This window comes from Corythoichthys intestinalis, chromosome 18, assembly GCF_030265065.1.
Source record: "Corythoichthys intestinalis isolate RoL2023-P3 chromosome 18, ASM3026506v1, whole genome shotgun sequence".
Classification (NCBI taxonomy): Eukaryota; Metazoa; Chordata; class Actinopteri; order Syngnathiformes; family Syngnathidae; genus Corythoichthys; species Corythoichthys intestinalis.
The window spans coordinates 26,229,514-26,248,454 of record NC_080412.1 but is presented as its reverse complement, the minus strand read 5'-3'; the positions used below and the strand labels follow the sequence as shown (position 1 = coordinate 26,248,454).

Genomic DNA, 18,941 nt, shown 5'->3' with positions numbered 1-18,941 from the left:
ATACATATTTGCTATTATCACCAAGATCGGCACCTGTGGCGGCTCCTACCGTGCCCGAGGCTTCCGTGCGCACCGCGGCCGCCTTCCTGAGGCGAGGCGAGACAGCGAACCTCCGCCGCGGGTCAGTGGCGGGGAGACGGGATGAGGGATGCGTTGAATGGTATATTAAATACAAAAATACACGCCATCGCTGAAAAGGGGGGAATTACACAATGCTTCCGTCATGTGGTTGTTTTGTTCCCGATGTAGACTGCAGAAACAAAGTTGTACTTTAAAGCAAAAAACAACAGAGGGATGCTTTCAACGGTTTATTAAATGCAAAAATACACGCGACTGCTGAAAAAGGGGAAAAACACCCCGTGACAGTAGGTCGACGTTGCATTAATAAAATACTAACATAAGCGGTTGGCAGAGCCGATAAGACAACAAAACAAAGCTAGCAGGATTCTTCCTTCCAGCCTTCTCATGGATCGCCTGGGCTTAAATACAGTCTTGATGAGCTTGAATTGGCTTCTGTCAGGAATTCGGGCAGGCAGGTGGTGTGTGGACCCAAATGCAGGGGAAGGGAGGCGAGACAGATTGACGGTGCAAAAATGATTTAATTAAGGCAAGCAAAAAAACAAAAGTACCAACAAATAATGTTGAGATCCCAAAAAACACCGCAGCAAACAAAACTCAGGTTACTGACAAAAGGCTGGGTGTCAAAAACTTACTGAGGGGAACATGAGGGCTTGGAGACAACTGACGAGAACAGGTTCAGACGTGCACATGGACATTGACAGTGACACAACAAAGAGTGAAAAGAAACTGGGAGCTGAACGACACAACGAAGAACAGGTAAGCACAGGAGGATGCAGGTTGGAGGATAAACGACACAACGAAGAACAGGTAAGCACAGGAGGATGCAGGTTGGAGGATACACTAGGGGCAGGTACAGCAGGTGAAATAAATGGGCAATTACAGGGACAAGTCACAACAGGAGAAAACCAACACAAAACCTAACAGCTGCAGTTACGACCTCGGGAAAGCTCCCTCCGAAACAAAACACAATTTTACCAACATTGTGACAGCCGATGCCGACCAAAAATGACGTAATGTCCGGGTCATAAAATTGCGCCAACAGCCCTGCCCACACAGAGAGCGCCAGTGTGTGAAAGTTTCCAATCCGTTTCATTCTCGGGACATCTCTACATGCGGGAAAGCAATGACGGGAATTTCCCTAGATATGTGTGTGAAAAGTGCTTAAGTAATATAGTAGCCATAAGAATTTCTCATCAATAACTGTAAAATTAAGTCAAATTAAAAAAAAAAAAGTTGTGCAATGTTGTGAGAGTAAAACTGAAAATCGATAAATAAAAATAAATTCGCTGTCTATCAGGGTGACATCGGCGATGAGTGTTCCCACCAAACCAATCCCGACGTTAAGACAGAAACATGGATCTGCAAAGCCGAGCCGTCCTCATCGAGCCCGACCCCCGCCGATGACCAGACGGAACCGGTCGACCTGTCCCTCCACAAGCCCCGCTCGTCTTCGCTGCCTCCCGCCACCGTCAGTGTGGCCCTCAACCCGGCGCCTGGAAGCGGCCCGGCGCCGCCCGGACTGACAGCCACGCCTGTCACTTCCACCGTACAGTCCATAGGATCCATGGTGAATATGCGCGAGAATAAGAAATTTAAAAAATCAGAACTGATGGTTGACATACTGTACTTCCGCCCCATCAGGTTCTATCGCCAGGCTCCATTTTGGCCACGCAGGGCGCCGGCGGCCAGCAGATCCTCCACGTCATTCACACCATCCCGTCGGTCACCATGCCTAGCAAGGTGGGCCAGCTGCAGACCATCCCTGTAGTGGTACAGTCCTTACCTGTGGTCTACACTGCCGTACCCGCGGACGGCGTTGCTTCCGCTACCGCTGCCATCACTGTGCCGCTAATTGGCAGCGACGGACGCTCAGAAGGCTCAGGTAAGAAATCTGTGCAGTATAGGTGCCATGCCCTATCGGACGTTAATGGCAACCAATGATTTAAACATTAAATCGGGGCCGGATGTATGGGGGGGACGGCCCACCCAGACGTGAATCGTGCCCACTCAATCAAAATGTCAGGAATATCTATTGTAGCGTCGCACTGGATAGAGAGAACGCACGGAGAGTTGGTCTCACCTACTTTTTTATTGCAGGATTAACGGTTACTGATGGCCGCAACCACGCCGAACAAGCAGTCACCAAAACAAGCTGTTTTTCCAACCTCTTTTGTTATCCGCACGCTTCCTCTCTCTCCTCCAGACACATTCTCGCAGTCGGACATCCGGGCATTAGTGACGTCACCAGCCACAGCGTCGCCATATTGAAATGGGGGCAAAACACGAGTCACAAGCAGTTGCTCTGTCGTGCATTGTAGTACAAACGCGTTGAACTTTTGTCTTATTTGCGGTCTTTTTTTCCGTCGGAATGACTGAAAGTTGCCGTTTTGTGGGTTGTAACACAAGGAAGAGTTCGGAGCCGCATTTGAAGTTCTTCATTTTTCCTCGTGAGAAGAAAAGGACAAGCAAATGGCTGAAAGCAATCAATTGAGGCACAGTAAAAGAAGACGGTTCCGTGGACTATTCTCGCCAGTGGGCACCTAAATCCAGACATTTTATTACTGGTGAAACTTTAATCGATTTTTTTTTTTGCCAAAATTAGCTGCTAGGATTCAATAGACTAGGCAGTGGTTATTATTACCATAACCGACAACTCGCAAAGCGTTATTTTTCTTTTGCCGTGAACTGCTCTGATCGGTCAATCGGTATATTATTGGCCTGGTGGGAATTGGTTATTTTGCCGTGACGTGTTCACGGCCAAATAACGCTTGGAGGCGAATTACCGGTTACGGCAGAAATAATCACTCCGTATATATTACCAGTTTTCTTAGGCTAGGTTCATACTACAGGTCTTAATGCACAAATCTGATTTTTTGTCATATCTGTTTTTTTTGGCGTGCCCGTTCAGATTGCCTTTGTCCATTGAGACCATTCAAGTATTATGCATGTGCACTAATTCGCAGTCCGACACGCGCTGAGCAAGACGACCCGCATGCGCAGAAGCATCGAAACAAATGACGTCACATGCTGGCTGTCATCCATCATTCTAGGGATATCATATTTTGCTTTTTAAAAAGAGGACACAAATAACAGACATAAATAATCCCAGTTTAGGATTATATTCAAAGTATATGGATCGATAGCATGCACGCACGCACTGTCCGTGCATGTCATACACACTTACGGGCAGTTTGCCCCGACTCTCGGCCGTGTAAGCAACGGTAAGCAACGTTGAAATATTGCTTATATGGAGCAGACAGAAAACCGATCATTCTCAGGTTTATCCTTAACCGATTTTAATTTTTTTATGACTGTTGTCAAGTCCGACCCTTCCGAAAAAGCCGTGTTCAAGGCAAGCTAGGCGCTAATAACGCACAGCTGCTCCGCTACCGTAGCGTCTCTCTCGCTTTTTGATAACGTAATTGCTGCATGAATTCCGATTTGAGAGACTGGACAGTACAGACCGCCGCGACAGTCTGGAAAAATGTGGCCCAGATCGGCTTTGAACCACATACGAAAGTCACCCAGATCAGATTTGAAATGGTCCAGTTCTATGTGACTTGTTACGTTCAGACCGTCAAGTTAATGCCTCACTCGAGTCGGAAAAACATGAAAAAATCGGATTTGTGCATTAAGACCTGTAGTATGAATGTAGCCTTAGTTCCACACAGGACATATTCCACGTAAATGATGAAGGTCAACTAACTGGGTGACTTTATGAGGTAGTTGTAGATGTTTCCGAACTCCACTGCAGGCAATTCCTTTGGATTGTTTATCCAGCTATCAGCTGCGACTTTCTATGGGCCGATTTTCAGGCCAATACACGCTAATTTTAAGTTGTATCGCCTTCTTGCGTCTGTCAGCAGTGACTCCTGATAATAATAAGTCATGTTTAAGACGTCTTTATGAAAAAAAACACAGCTGAAATATATGAATTTCAGACAACGTTTGTCTACGGATGTTTACCTGTGCGTGCCCCCATCTCAAAATGGCGACACGTTGCTATGCGAGATGATGTCATCGTGACATCACGCCGGCTGCGAGAATAAGTAGATAGATGAATGAAAAAAACAAAACAAAATTAAAAAAAAACAAAAAAAACAAACAAACCCCCCAAAAATTAATGCAGCCTCAACGGGACACAAGCCAGTGTCCTACTTGCGCCGGTCCCAAGCCCGGAGAAATGCAGAGGGTAAAAAAAAGCCTGCACTGGGGGTGCCCCCTCAAGATTTCTTAGTGCCCACTCTGGTGGGTAAACCTAGATCCGGGCCTGCATTAAATCATTAATTTGTAAAGTTCATTGGAATCAAAAAATACGTTCAATGATTTGGACGTCAGGATGCCATCAATGGCAATAAATGAGTTACAAAGGGAGATTTGTGTCAGACAGGAAGTGAGTTTCAAGGAGGGAATGCATGCAGGACATTTTTTTTTAATGGGCGTTGTCAGAGTTTGATTGGGTGCAATCATTGTCTCCAGGGAATATGAAGACTTCGTTTTGCTTTGAGTGCTTTTTATGTGAGTGCACCACCCAAAATTGCGTGCGTCACACTTTAAACGTGCCACACCCTGGATCCTTCCCTCGCCTCGGTGCAGGGTGGACGTTGTTTACCCTCAAGGGTGGAACGCTTCCACTCAACTATTAACCCTTCCATGTGATTTTTTTCGGAGATGGGCAGAGAGAAAAGAAAAAACAGAAGAAAAGAAGGCTAAAGTTTAAAAAGAAAAAAAAACATCATTAAATACATATATGCTACCTAATATAAGTAGCGTTGCAGGCTATGTAGGGCGGGGGATATGGAGTAAACCCTTCCGTGTGAAGTCCACAGCACAGCACACTTGAATTGTAATTTTGCCACTTTGTCCCATCTCGTTCTCCTCAGTCCGCATCAAGCCAGGTTCCACGTCTCCGGTTGAATATCACAGCGAAAGCGACGCCGAGAGTGGAACCGAGTCCGGGTCGGCGTCACTCAGCGTCCAGAGCCTTGACGCCGGGTAAGCACACATTTATTATCCTTATGTACAATGGTGGATATTGGGGGAGCTTTCTGTTTCTCTCAGCGTGGGAGAGTCATTTGGACTGTCTTCTTGACGCCAATTTGGGCGAGGCAGGGCAGCGTTAACGGAAAGTCAGGGTGTGGACCTAGTAGGTTAGCTGTAATCTGATGTGCGTGTGCACACGTGCTTGCGTGTCCGTGTGCTGCCACACCTTGTTTTCAGAGTTGTCTGTTACTGACCTTCTTTTATTATGTCTAGAAAAGAACACAACATAACATATATGAAGGCAGCTTCAGATAAATTAGAACTTTATAACACTGTTCTATATCACTATAAAAGGTCACTTAATAGAAGAATAATACAGTGGTACCTCTACTTACAAATTAATTGGTTCTGGAAGTAGTTTCGTAACTTGAAAATTCCGTAAGTAGAGACATGTTTTACATGACAATACCCTAATGCGTTCCAAGCCCCCTAAAATTCAGACATAAATCTTTTTTAATGTTTTAAAATTTATCAAAATGCGTGTAACAAATACATGTGAAAATGTGCATAATGTAAAAAAACAAGAATAGAGTAAAGAATAAAAGTTTTTACACTCATGTAAAGCTGTCGGAACACGATGGTCTAATGAAGAGGACGCTGGTATATATACATACAGTAGAGGTCCCTCTTAGCCAATTGAATGCCAGGAATGCTAGGCAACAGCCAATGGCAGGTTCAGCTATAAGTATGTTACGTTGAGTAAACTCTGAGAGGTGCGAGTACCAGCCATACTGTCCAGTATTTTTGCCTTTCATATCCTGAAATTTCTTTCGTAACAAGAGGCAACATTTTCCCGTTGAGGCGTGTCTTAACCTGAAATTTCTGTGTGTATAGATGTTCCTTCAATACCGGATTCTTCATGATATACCAGGTCTCATCATACAAACAAATACTAAAAAAACATTTTCAAAAGTATTTAAACAAAGTAATGAAGTGGCAATAGAAAAATTTAACAATGTACCGTAATTTTCGGACTATAAGGCGCACCTGACTAAGAGCCGGCACCCACCAGATTTGACACGAAAACTGCATTTGTTCATTGATAAGCCGTACTGGACTACTAGCTGCATCGGACTATAAGCCGCGGCTGTCCTCACTGTATTGAGGGATATTTACAACAAAAGATATCAACTGGTAACACTTTATTTGACAGCGGCTTATAGTCCAGTGCGGTTTATTTGTTGATTTATTTGGGTTAATAGGTAACACTTTATTTGACAGCGGCGTCATAAGACTGTCATAAGACCGTCATTATTATGACATGACTCTGTCATGAGCGTTAATAAATGCTAATGACAGATGTCATTTGGTGTCCTCTGGCAAATTATGTCACTTTTGAATGGATGTAAAAGATCTGAGCTGGACATCAATGGAATTAATGAAAAAAATTGCAGAATGACACTTAATGACATCTGTCATAAGCATTCATTAATGCCCATGACAATGTCATGTCATATTTATTGCAGGATGACACTTAGTGACATCTGTCATAAGCATTCATTAATGCCCATGACAATGTCATGTCATATTTATGACGTTTTTATGACAGTCTTATGACGCCGCTGTCAAATAAAGTGTTACCTATTAACCCAAATAAATCAACAAATAAACCGCACTGGACTATAAGCCACAGGATTCAAAATGAGGGAAAAAAAGTAGCAGCTTATAGTCCGAAAATTGTGATTATATGTAAAGTATGAAAAATATGCTACTACAAAAGTTACTATCAACTCTCAAAACAGAAAAATACGAATGAAATAAATCATTAAAAAAATTGAATCTATAATATTAGAAATATAGAATATTATCTTAAGGTATTTTTGTTGGGTATAAAAATACACAAGATGCAAAAATTTTGTAAAGCAAAAAATACAATAAATGATAAAAAAAAAAAAAAAAACGACTGACATACAGTGGTATGAAAAGTATCTGAACCTTTTGGAATTTCTCTCATGTCTGCAAAAAATCACCACCAAATGTGATCTGAACTTTTTCAAAATTACACAGATGAAAAACAGCGTCTGCTTTAAAATCCACCCAAACATTTATAGGTTTTCATATTATAATGACGATAGCATGCGAACAATGACAGAAGGGAGGAAAATAAGTAAGTAAACCCTCTGCCTAAGTAGACTTAAAGAGCAATTGAAACCAATTTACACCAAACAATTAAGTCAGGTGTGTGCCCAATCACTGATGATTGGTTTAAAGCTGCCCTGCCCACCATAAAACACACACCTGGTAAGAATTGTCTTGATGAGAAATATTGTCTGATATGCATTATGGCTCGGTCAAAAGAGCTGTCTGAAGACCTGCAATCAAGGGTTGTTGATTTGTATAAAGCTGAGAAAGGATACAAAACCATCTTTAAAAGTCTGGATGTTCATCAATCGACAGTCAGAGAAGTTTTCTCCAAATGGAGAGAGTTTGGCACTGTTGCTTCTCTCCCAACGAGTGGCCTTCCACCAAAGATGACGCCAAGAGTTAAGCACAGTATACTCAGAAAGGTAAAAAAGAACCCTTGAGTGTCTGCTCAAGACTTACAGACATCACTGGCACAGTCCAATATCTATGTGCACACATCAGCTATATGTAAAACTATGGCCAAGAATGGTGTTCATGGGAGGACTCCATGTAATGTGTCAATGTAATGTCCATGCTGTCTAATAAAAACATTGTTGCTCATATAATGTTCGCAAAAAGGCACTTGGACACTGCACAGAAGTTTTGGAAAAATACTTTGGGGACTAATATAACCAAAGTTGAATTGTTTGGGAGTAACACACAATGTCATGTGTGGAGGAAAAATGGAACAGCTCACCAACGTAAACATAAAGGGAGGATCATGATTTGGGGCTGTTTTGCTACCTCAGGGCCTGGACAACTTGCAATCATTAATGGAAGAATGAATTCAAAAGTTTATCAGGATGTTTTGCAGGAAAACCTGAGGCCGTCTGTCAGACAGTTGAAGCTAAAAAGATGATGGATGCTGCAACAAGACGATGGTCCAAAACACAGAAGCAAATCAACTTCAGAATAGTTTCTGAAGAACAAAATACATGTTCTGGAGAGGACAAGTCAAAGTTTAGACTTGAACCCCATTGAGATGCTCTGGCATGATCTAAAGACAACGATTCATTTCTTACATCCCAGGAATCTGACTGAACTACAGCAGTTTTGTAGAGAGCAATGGGCTAAGATAAGCCCTGATCGATGTGCCAGACTGATCTGCAGCTACAGGAAGCATCTGTTTGAAGTTATTGCTGCCAAAGGGGGGGGGGGGGGCACAAAATATTAAATGTGATGGTTCGCTTACTTATTCTTCCCCCGTCTGTCATTGTTTGCATGCTATCCTCATTAAAATATGAAAACATATAAATGTTCGGGTGATTTTAGTTAAAGCAGACAGTTTTTTTCATCTGTGTGATTTTGACAAAGATCAGATCACATTTGATGGTAATTCTATGCAGAAATGTGAGAAATTCCAAAAGTTTCATACATTTTTTCATACCACTGTAAGTAGCTACTGTATACTGGCACCATACGTCGGGGGTATCCAACTCCGGTCCTCGAGAGCCCGATCCAGCTTGCTTTCCATGTCTCTCTCCTGTAACACACCTGAATCAAACGATCAGCTCAGCAGCAAGCTCTGTGGGAGCCTGATAATAATCTTGATTATTTGAGTCAGGTGTGTTGGAGGAGGGAGACATGGAAAATAAGCTGGATAGGGGCTCTCGAGGACAGGATTTGGATAACCCTGCCATAAGTCATAAACGATATTGAAAAAAAAAGAATTTAACAAAACAAATGAAGCCTTACAGCATGCAAAATAAAAATGAATATATAAAAAAAAAATAATTTAACCAAAAACAAAATACATTACACATAGTGTAAAACTCAATGACTGGCAATAGAAAAGACTGATCAGGAAAACAATAAAACCAAGAATAACTCCTAAAAAAAACTAAACATAACCAATGTCGTGACTTGAGCAGCCCTTTGACACCTCCTAGTGGCATGCGAGTATCACCATGCGCTACATTTCAGGTCGCTGTTGGAATTGGACCCTGTCGACCCTGACTCACCGGACGTGAAGCGGCGGCGGATCCACATGTGCGACTACGAAGGCTGCAAAAAAGTTTACACTAAGAGTTCGCACCTCAAAGCCCACCGACGGATACACACAGGTGAAAGCCGTATTAAAGTAGGTTTTGGTGAAGGTGCTCGGCCACTTACGTTCGCTCCCCTTTCCAGGAGAGAAACCGTACCACTGCACCTGGGAGGGCTGCACCTGGCGCTTCGCCCGCTCCGATGAGCTGACCCGGCACTTCCGCAAGCACACGGGCATCAAGCCATTCCGCTGTACCGAGTGCGACCGCTCCTTCTCGCGCTCTGACCACCTGTCCCTGCACCGCCGCCGCCACGTCATGATGTGAACGCTTTCGCTTTGGATTTTCCTTCACCCCCACCCTGCCGCCTGCCAAACAAACTTTGATACTTCGGATCTACAACTACGGCGCCAGGCATTAACGGAGGATTTTTTTCCCCTACTCGTCCGTCCATCATTTCCCAAGCGGTGAAATCCCACGTTGGTGTTTAATTTTGAGACAAGTGAACACTTCTTTTGGATTTTATCCTTTACTTTCTCTGGTGATTGGAAGGCACAATCCTTTTTAATACAAGCTGTCTCACTGCAGCACCGGTGACGTAAATTGACGTAATCCTTGGGGTGCGGCATGTCATTTTTACGATCTAAAAGTATAAACTCCAGGTTAAGCTCATTTCTTGTTGACGTCACCCCGTTTTTTTTTTTTTAATCATAGGACTGCCTGACCCATTTGACTCATTTTCCGAACCGTATCTCCATATTGCAAGAAATGTACTTTTATTTTAGCATGAGAGTACGGCATTCATTTTTTAGGGTAATATTTGATGTCTTGACAACTGGACGACTACCGGTAGTTTTGTTTTTTGCTAACTCTGTTAGATCACTTGTTTTCAAGTGGTCTTCCTGCAGTACGTGTCATCTTCGGGATGTGGCATTTAATTTTTACAGTCTAAAAGTAGACATCCCGACAAGCACATTTCTCAATTTCATGCAACTTTTGTGAAGGGATGTCTCAATCCTGCGAACAAATTTGTAGGCAGACTGTCTCACTGCACAGACTTATTTAACCGTATTTAATTCCAAGGGCAAGACATTTACTTTTAAGTTGTCAAAGTTGTTAGCCGGACAATCAGATTAGATCATTTTCATCCTTCTGTAATAGTACACCTGAACCATATTGATACATTTAATGTAAATCTGTTCCACTGAAGCACAAACGAACAGGAATTTAATTTTTGTGTTCAAATATCCGATCCAGGCAACCAGAGTTTTCATGGATTTCTTTCCCATTTTCCATAATAATCAGAATTCTGAAGCCTGTTAGGGCATTTTCTTCAGCTGAGGCCATGTACTACATTTGGGGTGTGACGTTAAATCAGAGGTGGGCAAACCGGTCCTCAAGGGCCGTAGTGGGTCCTGGTTTTTGTTCCAACTGATCCGGCACAGACAGTTTAACCCAGGTGTCAGCAACTTGCGGCTCTTTAGCGCTGCCCTAGTGGCTCCCTGGAGCGTTTTCCAAAATGTTTGAAAATGGCAAAAGATAGGGAGGGAAATTGTTTTAATATGATTTCTGTAGGAGGGCAAACATGACACAAACGTCCTCCTAATTCGTTAATATTGCAATGAAGTTAAACTGCAGGGAAAATACACATTTACCGTATTATCGCGCTAGAAGGTGCATCAGAGTTTAAGGCGCACCTTCAATGAAAGACCTATTTTAAAATCGTTTTCATGCAGGGCGCAATAGTAGTAATCGTAATAGTGGCAGTAGTAGTAGTAGTAGTAGTAGTGGTTGGCGTTGCGCTATGCACTCACAAGATGGAGCTGAGCTAAATGGAATGTCATGTTATGATTAACCGATATTGATCCATACAGTATATATTAGGCACATCGGAATATAAGGTGCACTGTCAGCTTTTGGTAAAGGCTTTCAGGTGCGCCTTGTAGCGTGGAAATTACGGTAATTATAAAGGCTTATTACAGTATGTATTGGTAGCCAACTTAGTCATTTCGATACTAGGTTAACATAGATACATACAGAATGTGTTGCCTTCATTATAAGGCTTATATAAGGCTTTCAATTTTTTGTGGCTCCAGACATATTGGTTTTTTGTTTTTGTTTTTTTTGCTTCAGTTTGGCTCTTTCTCTCAAAATTTTGGGTCGCCGATCCCTGGTTTAACCAATGAGGTTTCTGCTGAAACTAGAAGCACCTGACTGCGATCAACTGATTGCGCTTGCAAGACATCAGATTGGTGAAAAAGTTTCCTCTTGATGGGTTGGAACGGAAACCCGCACCCACTGTGGCCCTTTGTGGAATAGTTTGCCCACCCCTGCATAAAATACTAACATATGTAAAAATTGACGTTGAGACACCCTGGATTTATTTGGACGCTCTATGACAAGGGTCAGCAAACCAAAATGTTGAAAGAGCCATTGGAGCAACAAAAACAAATATGTCTAGAGCCACAAAAAATTGAAAGCCTTATCATAAAGCCAACGCATTCTGTATGTACTGTATGTATATTATTAATTATATGAGCCTAGTATCAAAATAACTAAATTGGCTACAAATACATATTGAGCCTTCATGATTATTGGTTAATTATGGCATGACATTCCATTTACTTCAAGTCCATCTTGTGGGTGCGTAACGCAATGCCAACCACTACTACTACTACTACTGCGCCTTATAATGCAATGCGCCTTATGCATGAAAACCGTTTTAAAATAGGCCGTTCAATGAATGTGCGCTTTAAACTCCGATGCACCTTATAACGCGGAAAATACGGTAAATGTGTGTTTTCCCTGCAGTTTAACTTCATCACAATATTAACGAATTAGAAGGACGTTTGTGTCATGCTTGCCCTCCTACAGAAACCATATTAAAACTTTTAAAAATGTATTTCCCTACCCGATCTTTTGCCATTTTCAAACATTTTTGAAAACGCTCCAGGGAGCCACTCGGGCAGCACTAAAGAGCCGCACGCTGCTCTAGAGCCGCGGGTTGCTGACCCCCGCTCTATGAGAAATGTGAACTTTTTAAAGAATTTTCACATCGCATTATTTTTGCATATCCTTCTCCTGTACATGCTTTATGTCATAAAAAACAGTATTTGCGTGTTACTGTTCAGTTTTGTCATTGTTTTTCCCCCCTCTTGTGACAGAACCGTCGCCTTTTTTTGGTCGTTTTTGTAACTTTTACCGATTTTTGGTCGTCTTTGAAATGCTGTGAAGAAGTCGTTATCGGAGAAGTTAAATTTCTCTCACAGGGAAATACGGGAGGTATTTCATGTGTTCGCAATTAGGTTTTTTTTCGTGTGTTTGTGCGTGTGCATGTTTTGCGGCAAACACATTGTCGGAGTTTAGTTGTTGTTTTTTTAACTTAACGAGCACGTGTTCTGGGTATTGGACCTCTTGCCCGTTGAGCCTTAAGAACCGACGTCGAGCAGAAAACAACGAAAACAAGAAACAAAATATCGAGGAAAAAAAAACAACCTATGAATATAGATGTTCATACTCATGACATTAAAAACATGAAGACAAAAAAAAATGCAATTTTTTTCCCGGCGATCAATCGACAACTAGTACAGGAGAGTAACAATTTTGCAACTTTCCGATGCAAAAACGTCCGATGCGATTCTTATTCGGAAGAATTTTGTTTCTGCATTTCCCGCCTTCTTTGCTTGGTCGAAAACGGAAAAAGCACATCTTTGTAGAAGAGTTTATGCATTCTTTTGTAAACATTAGGATGATGACAACAAAAAAGAAGAGTTCAAAAAATAATCCATGTATATAAATGTATATAAACAAAAAGTAAATGTAACGGGTGAAGTTCTATTTTTAACACTGACTAGAGATAATGTGAACCCCCTTCTCCTTGCTTTCTATTTTTTTTGTTTTTCTTCTTTTCCCTCTGTTTTCTTTTGTGTAGTTTCTTTCAAATAATAATAATAAGAATACTATCGGTCCCACTTGTGTTGTGCATACTTGTATTGCATGGAGAGTGGCCCACTTGTTTTCCAATAGTGACGTTAGTGAGCATGTCGCTGTACAAGACTTTTTTAGGGACTAAAATGTATTTGTAATAAAAATAAGAGTTTGATATGATCCGCACAAGACCTTTAAGGAAAAAAAAAAAAGTCCCACGTTGTTTCTTTCAAAGTTTCTTTTGGCCACGATGCTAGTTGCATAGCATTTGACAATTCTGTCCTAATTTGTCTATTTTTTTTTTTTTTTTTAACTTTTGTTTCATATTTTAACATTTAACAAAAACAATGTTTCATTTCTACAGTCAAGATTTCGACCATTTTGTCAATTTCAGTGCATTTTACATATTTACACGACACACACACACACACACAAAAACGCTAGTGCTAATTAGCTACAAGCTAACGTGTTAGCATTGTCGTGATTACAGAATAATCATTTCGAGGAAGTAGAATAATGTGATAATTTCCCAGTTTTTGTTTTTTGTTTTTTTGCAGCCTAATTTAGTCTAACTTATTCTGTATGTTTAGAAAAATAAAAATGAATATATACATATATAGATATATATTAAAAAAAAAAAAAGTTTAAAGGCTGCATTCGGGTGGCGATTGCGTATGAGTGCCTCCTAACTCACCACTTTTATTTTCAATATTTTTCCCATCCTTGTTGAATGCAGTAACTTTTTTGCGGGCCAGTACTCTATTTACTCAGTGCAATGCAGTTATGGTTATGATAATAATTTCTTTTGTATTTGTGTACAGAACAAAAAGGTTTCAAGATGGACGAGGAAGGAAAAAAAAAAAAAGAAACGTGAGCTTTTTGATACTGTGACTCTGGTGTTTCTTTGTTTTTCTCTTCTGTATAATTGTGATGACTTCTCCTCATCCTCCCTTCATTTTTTTTTTTTTTTTTTTTTTAGAATAAACTTGTTTTTGGTGCAATTTACGCACTTGTCAAGGTGTTTTTAATGGTGAAAATGATTAGTTGCGTTGTAAGGCAAACGCCACGAGAGGGCGCTATTTATGTGTACTACAAGATGCGGTTTTCAGAGGAGCAAGTTGGAATTCAGTGAAAGTGGCATGTCATTGGCTGCCCTTGACGGAGATAGACGTCCAGTCATGTACTGTAGCTCTTTTCATCCTTCTGCTGTGAATGTAAATGAGTTTATTACTTGTAGACGTCCAATCCTTTTGAAGTGGGAGGGTGCCAGTGAATGAACATCATTCGCTGCCACCCTCCCACTTCAAATGGATAGGACGTCTATCGCCGTCAATGGCAACCAATGAGCCAATATGGTGGTTCAACCTGATTTCTTCTGTGTGCAGCCTGACTGTTTTGTTGCTTTTCAGTAAAAAAAAAAAAAAAAAAAAAAAAAATTATTTAAAAAAATGTTTCTCTTTTAACAAAGTTTCAATTGTAAGATGAAAAACAAAATAAAATATTCAAAAAGTAGTTTACACAAAAAAATTCTTTATAAAAATGGGTTTAAGAATATTTATGAAAAATACATAATAGAGGCCCTTAGTTTTGCAAAATAATATGATAGAATTCTAATTATTAAATAATAATTTAATAAATAAAAAATATCTCGCCTTGTTTAGATTATATATATATATATATATATATATATATATATATATATATATATATATATATATATATATATTAGGGCTGTCAAAATTATCGCGTTAACGCGTGGTAATTAATTTTTTTAATTAATCACGTTAAAATATTTGACGTAATTAACGCACATGTCCAACTCAGACAGTATTCTGCCTTTTGGTAAGTTTTACAGCAAGGTTTTTTGTGCTGTCTAGCAGCGAACTCTTGTGGTCGCTTTGCGACATGGTTTATTGCTTTCTTGCCAGTTCAATATGGCTGCACGACGTCTCGGGCTGACGCCTACGTGGTAATGTTGCGCTTATATGATCCTTGGACAAGATTTGTCCGTAAGTATGGTTGTTGTAAAGAATGTACATATTATGTTAGTAAGCGAAATGTTATATTTTTTGTATGAGACGCTTGTTGTTTATGTTTAGTGAACCTGTATAGCGTGCTAAGCTAACGTTGTTGCTAATGCAATGCTTGTGTACTTTTTTGGGGAGTTTTACTACGGTCTAAAGAGGACCATGGTTTGAGGCCATTTTATTAATAAATCAGATGAAAAGGAAGAAGTCTGATTATTAAGGCGTCGTTCACTAGCTTTGGAAAAAGTAGACGCTTCGGAGTGAGGACAGCATAGACAGATTTAAATGACAGTAGAGTGAAATGCCCACTACAGTCCTTATGTACTGTATGTTGAAAATATATATCCATCTTGTGTCTTATCTTTCCATTCCAACAATTTATTTTACAGAATATATATATAATTTACGGAAAAATATGTTTGACAGCCCTAATATATTATATATATATATATATATATATATGTAATTAACTCGATTAAATTTTTTAATCGAGTTAATTACAGCTTAAAAATTAATTAATCATAATTAATCGCAATTAATCGCAATTCAAACCATCTATAAAATATGCCATATTTTTCTGCAAATTTAATATATATTCTGTGAAAGAAATTGTTGGAATGGAAAGATAAGACACAAGATGGATATATACATTCAACATACGGTACATAAGGACTGTATTTGTTTATTATTACAATAAATCAACAAGATGGCATTAACATCAACATTCTGTTAATGTGATCCATGGATAGAAAGACTTGTAGTTCTTAAAAGATAAATGTTAGTACAAGCTATAGAAATTTTATATTAAAACCCTTCTTAATGTTTTCGTTTGAATAAAATTTGTAAAATTTTCAATCAAAAAATAAACTTGTAGCTCGCCATTGTTGATGTCAATAATTACTTACACAATGCCCATAGGTGCTGAAGCCTATAAAATCAGTCGCACCCAAGCGCCAGCAGAGGGTGGCAAAACTCCATAAAACACAATTAACAAGTGGGCATTTCACTCTACTGTCATTAAAATCTGTCTGAGCGGGACATGTGCGTTAATTGCATCAAATATTTTAACGTGATTAATTTAAAAAAATTATTACTTAATTACCGCCCGTTAACGCGATAATTTTGACAGCCCTAATATTATATATATAATATATATATATATATATATAAATATAGCGGACAATGTTCCACTCTAAGACCCCCAATTTGGCCTAATTTCAAGATTGTCCAACATGCATGTGTGATACATCATTGGAAAGCTTAAAATCTCAATTTTCTGGGGGGAAAAAATTTTGAACAGAAAGGCATTTAAAAAAAATAAAAAATAAAAATAAACAGCAAAACCCTATCTGGAGGTGAGAGCACGCGTGAGCAGAATTACAGATGCCATGACTTTAACGAGATATCGCGTACTTACCTTTTTTCGATCCAAAAACTCCATGTAGAATGTATCATCGAGTGTCAAGACACACCTGTGAATGGCTACAGCTGTATTTTTGGGGATTTTATGGGGGAAACATGGTAATATAACAAGGGTCGCGATGCAGAAATCGCAGACATCATGGAGTGGTCGAGATTTTTTTTTCTCGTATATTTACCCTTTAAAACATTTTTTCCCAATTTTTCTTTGTTTGGATTGATTAATTATCACCTAACATATCATACAAAATGCGACAGTAACAAAACAAATACAATTAAGCGATGGTTATGAGGTAGATATCTGTGACTTTTTTTTTACAGACGCCATTATTTCATTGTGACATAATTTAAAAGTTTAAAATATGTGAGTGAAGAATTTAAAAAAAATTTTTTTTTTTAAATGAAATACGAGACATCAATTAATGATTTTAAGATAAAAACGACAGAAATTTTGAATAATACATATCATTAATTACCTTCGTTGTATGGCTGGGTTGAAACAAAAGCGGTTGCGTGACGTCTGTAAACGGGGGTCTCCAGCGTAAAAGGGACAAATTAAAAATAGTTCTGGGGCTTATTCCGCCACAAACTGATATATAAATATATATATATATATATATATATATATGTATAAATATGTATGGCAGAAAACACTCAGGTGACTTGAAGTTCCGCTCTGAGACTCCCAATTTGGCCAAATTTCTAAATTGTCCGATATGCATGTGTGGTACATCATTGGAAAGCTTAAATATCTCAATTTTCTGGGGGAAGAAATTTTTTGGACAGGAGGGCATTAAAAAAAAACTAAATAAATAAATTAACAGCCAAACCCTCCCTGGAGGTGAGAGCACGCGAGAGCAGAATTAAAGACGCGATGACTTTAACGAGATATAATCGTGTACTTACCTTATTTCGATCAAAAAACTCCATGTAGAATGTATCATCGAGTGTCAAGACACAGATGTGAATGGCCACAGCCAGAATTTTTTTAATTTTATGGGTGAAACATGGTAATATGACAAGGGTCACGATGCAGAAATTGCAGACATCAAGGAGTGGTTGAGATTTTCTTTTTCATGTATTTATCCTTTTAAACATTTTTTTTATTTGTCTTTGTTTGGATGGATTATTTATCATCTAACATATCGTAGAAAATGCGACAGTCACAAAAAAATACAATTAAGCGATAGTCATGAGGTAGATATCCATGACTTTTTTACAGACGCCATTTTTTTCCATTGTGAAGTAATTTGTTTAAAAGTTTAAAATATGCGAGTGAATAATTTTTCAAAGTCGTTTTTCTTTTTTTAAACGAAATATTAGACATCAATTAATGATTCTAAGGTAAAAATGGACATTTTGAATAATAAATAAAATGAATTACCTTGGTTTTATGGCGATTGCGTGACGTCCGTAAACGGGGGTTTTCCAGGGTATAACGGACAAATTAAAAATATTTTGGGGGCTTAATGCGCCATGAATCTGTTATGGCAGCATATAGACATATTGTTTTATCAAACACAACAGTGGGTAAATGGGTAAACCTCAACCATGAGAGACCGAATGTGGAAAAAAAACCCAGAAAATCCCAATGTTTGATTTTTAAAGAATTTATTTGCAAATCATGGTGGAAATAAGTATTTGGTCAATACCAAAAGTTCATCTCAATACTTTGTTACGTACCCTTTGTTGGCAATAACGGAGGCCAAACGTTTTCTGTAACTCTTGACAAACTTTTCACATACTGTTGCTGGTATTTTGGCCCATTTCTCCATGCAGATCTCCTCTACAGCAGTGATGTTTTGGGGCTGTCGTTGGGCAACACGGACTTTCAGCTCCCTCCTCACCCAGTAGCATCAAAATGATAAGAACGGTGAGCAAAAATCCCAGAATCACATGGGGGGACCTCGTGAATGACCTACAGAGAGCTGGGACCACAGTAACAAAGGCTACTATCAGTAACACAATGCACCGCCAGGGACTCAAATCCTGCACTGCCAGACGTGTCCCTCTGCTGAAGAAAGTACACGTCCAGGCCCGTCTGCGGTTTGCTAGAGAGCATTTTGATGATCCAGAAAAGGACTGGGAGAGTGTGTTATGGTCAGATGAAACCAAAATAGAACTTTTTGGTAGAAACACGGGTTCTCGTGTTTGGAGGAAAAAGAATACTGAATTGCACCATACCCACTGTGAAGCATGGTGGTGGAAACATCATGCTTTGGGGCTGTTTTTCTGCAAAGGGACCAGGATGACTGATCTGTGTAAAGGAAAGAATGAGTGGGGCTATGTATCGAGAGGTTTTGAGGGAAAATCTCCTTCCATCAGCAAGGGCATT

General features: G+C 39.6%; 1 protein-coding gene across 1 annotated transcript in view; it reads left to right on the top strand.

The window, feature by feature from the left end:
• klf8 (Kruppel like factor 8) overlaps positions 1-14,165 on the top strand; it is a 65,655-nt gene extending 51,490 nt beyond the window's left edge. Inside the window, exons 3-7 of the mRNA XM_057820485.1 lie at positions 1,379-1,648; positions 1,723-1,963; positions 4,965-5,076; positions 9,172-9,311; positions 9,379-14,165. Coding sequence (XP_057676468.1) covers positions 1,379-1,648; positions 1,723-1,963; positions 4,965-5,076; positions 9,172-9,311; positions 9,379-9,560 — 945 coding nt within the window. The 3' untranslated portion in view covers positions 9,561-14,165. The remainder of the gene's footprint in view (positions 1-1,378; positions 1,649-1,722; positions 1,964-4,964; positions 5,077-9,171; positions 9,312-9,378) is intronic.
• Positions 14,166-18,941: the final 4,776 nt, after the last annotated feature.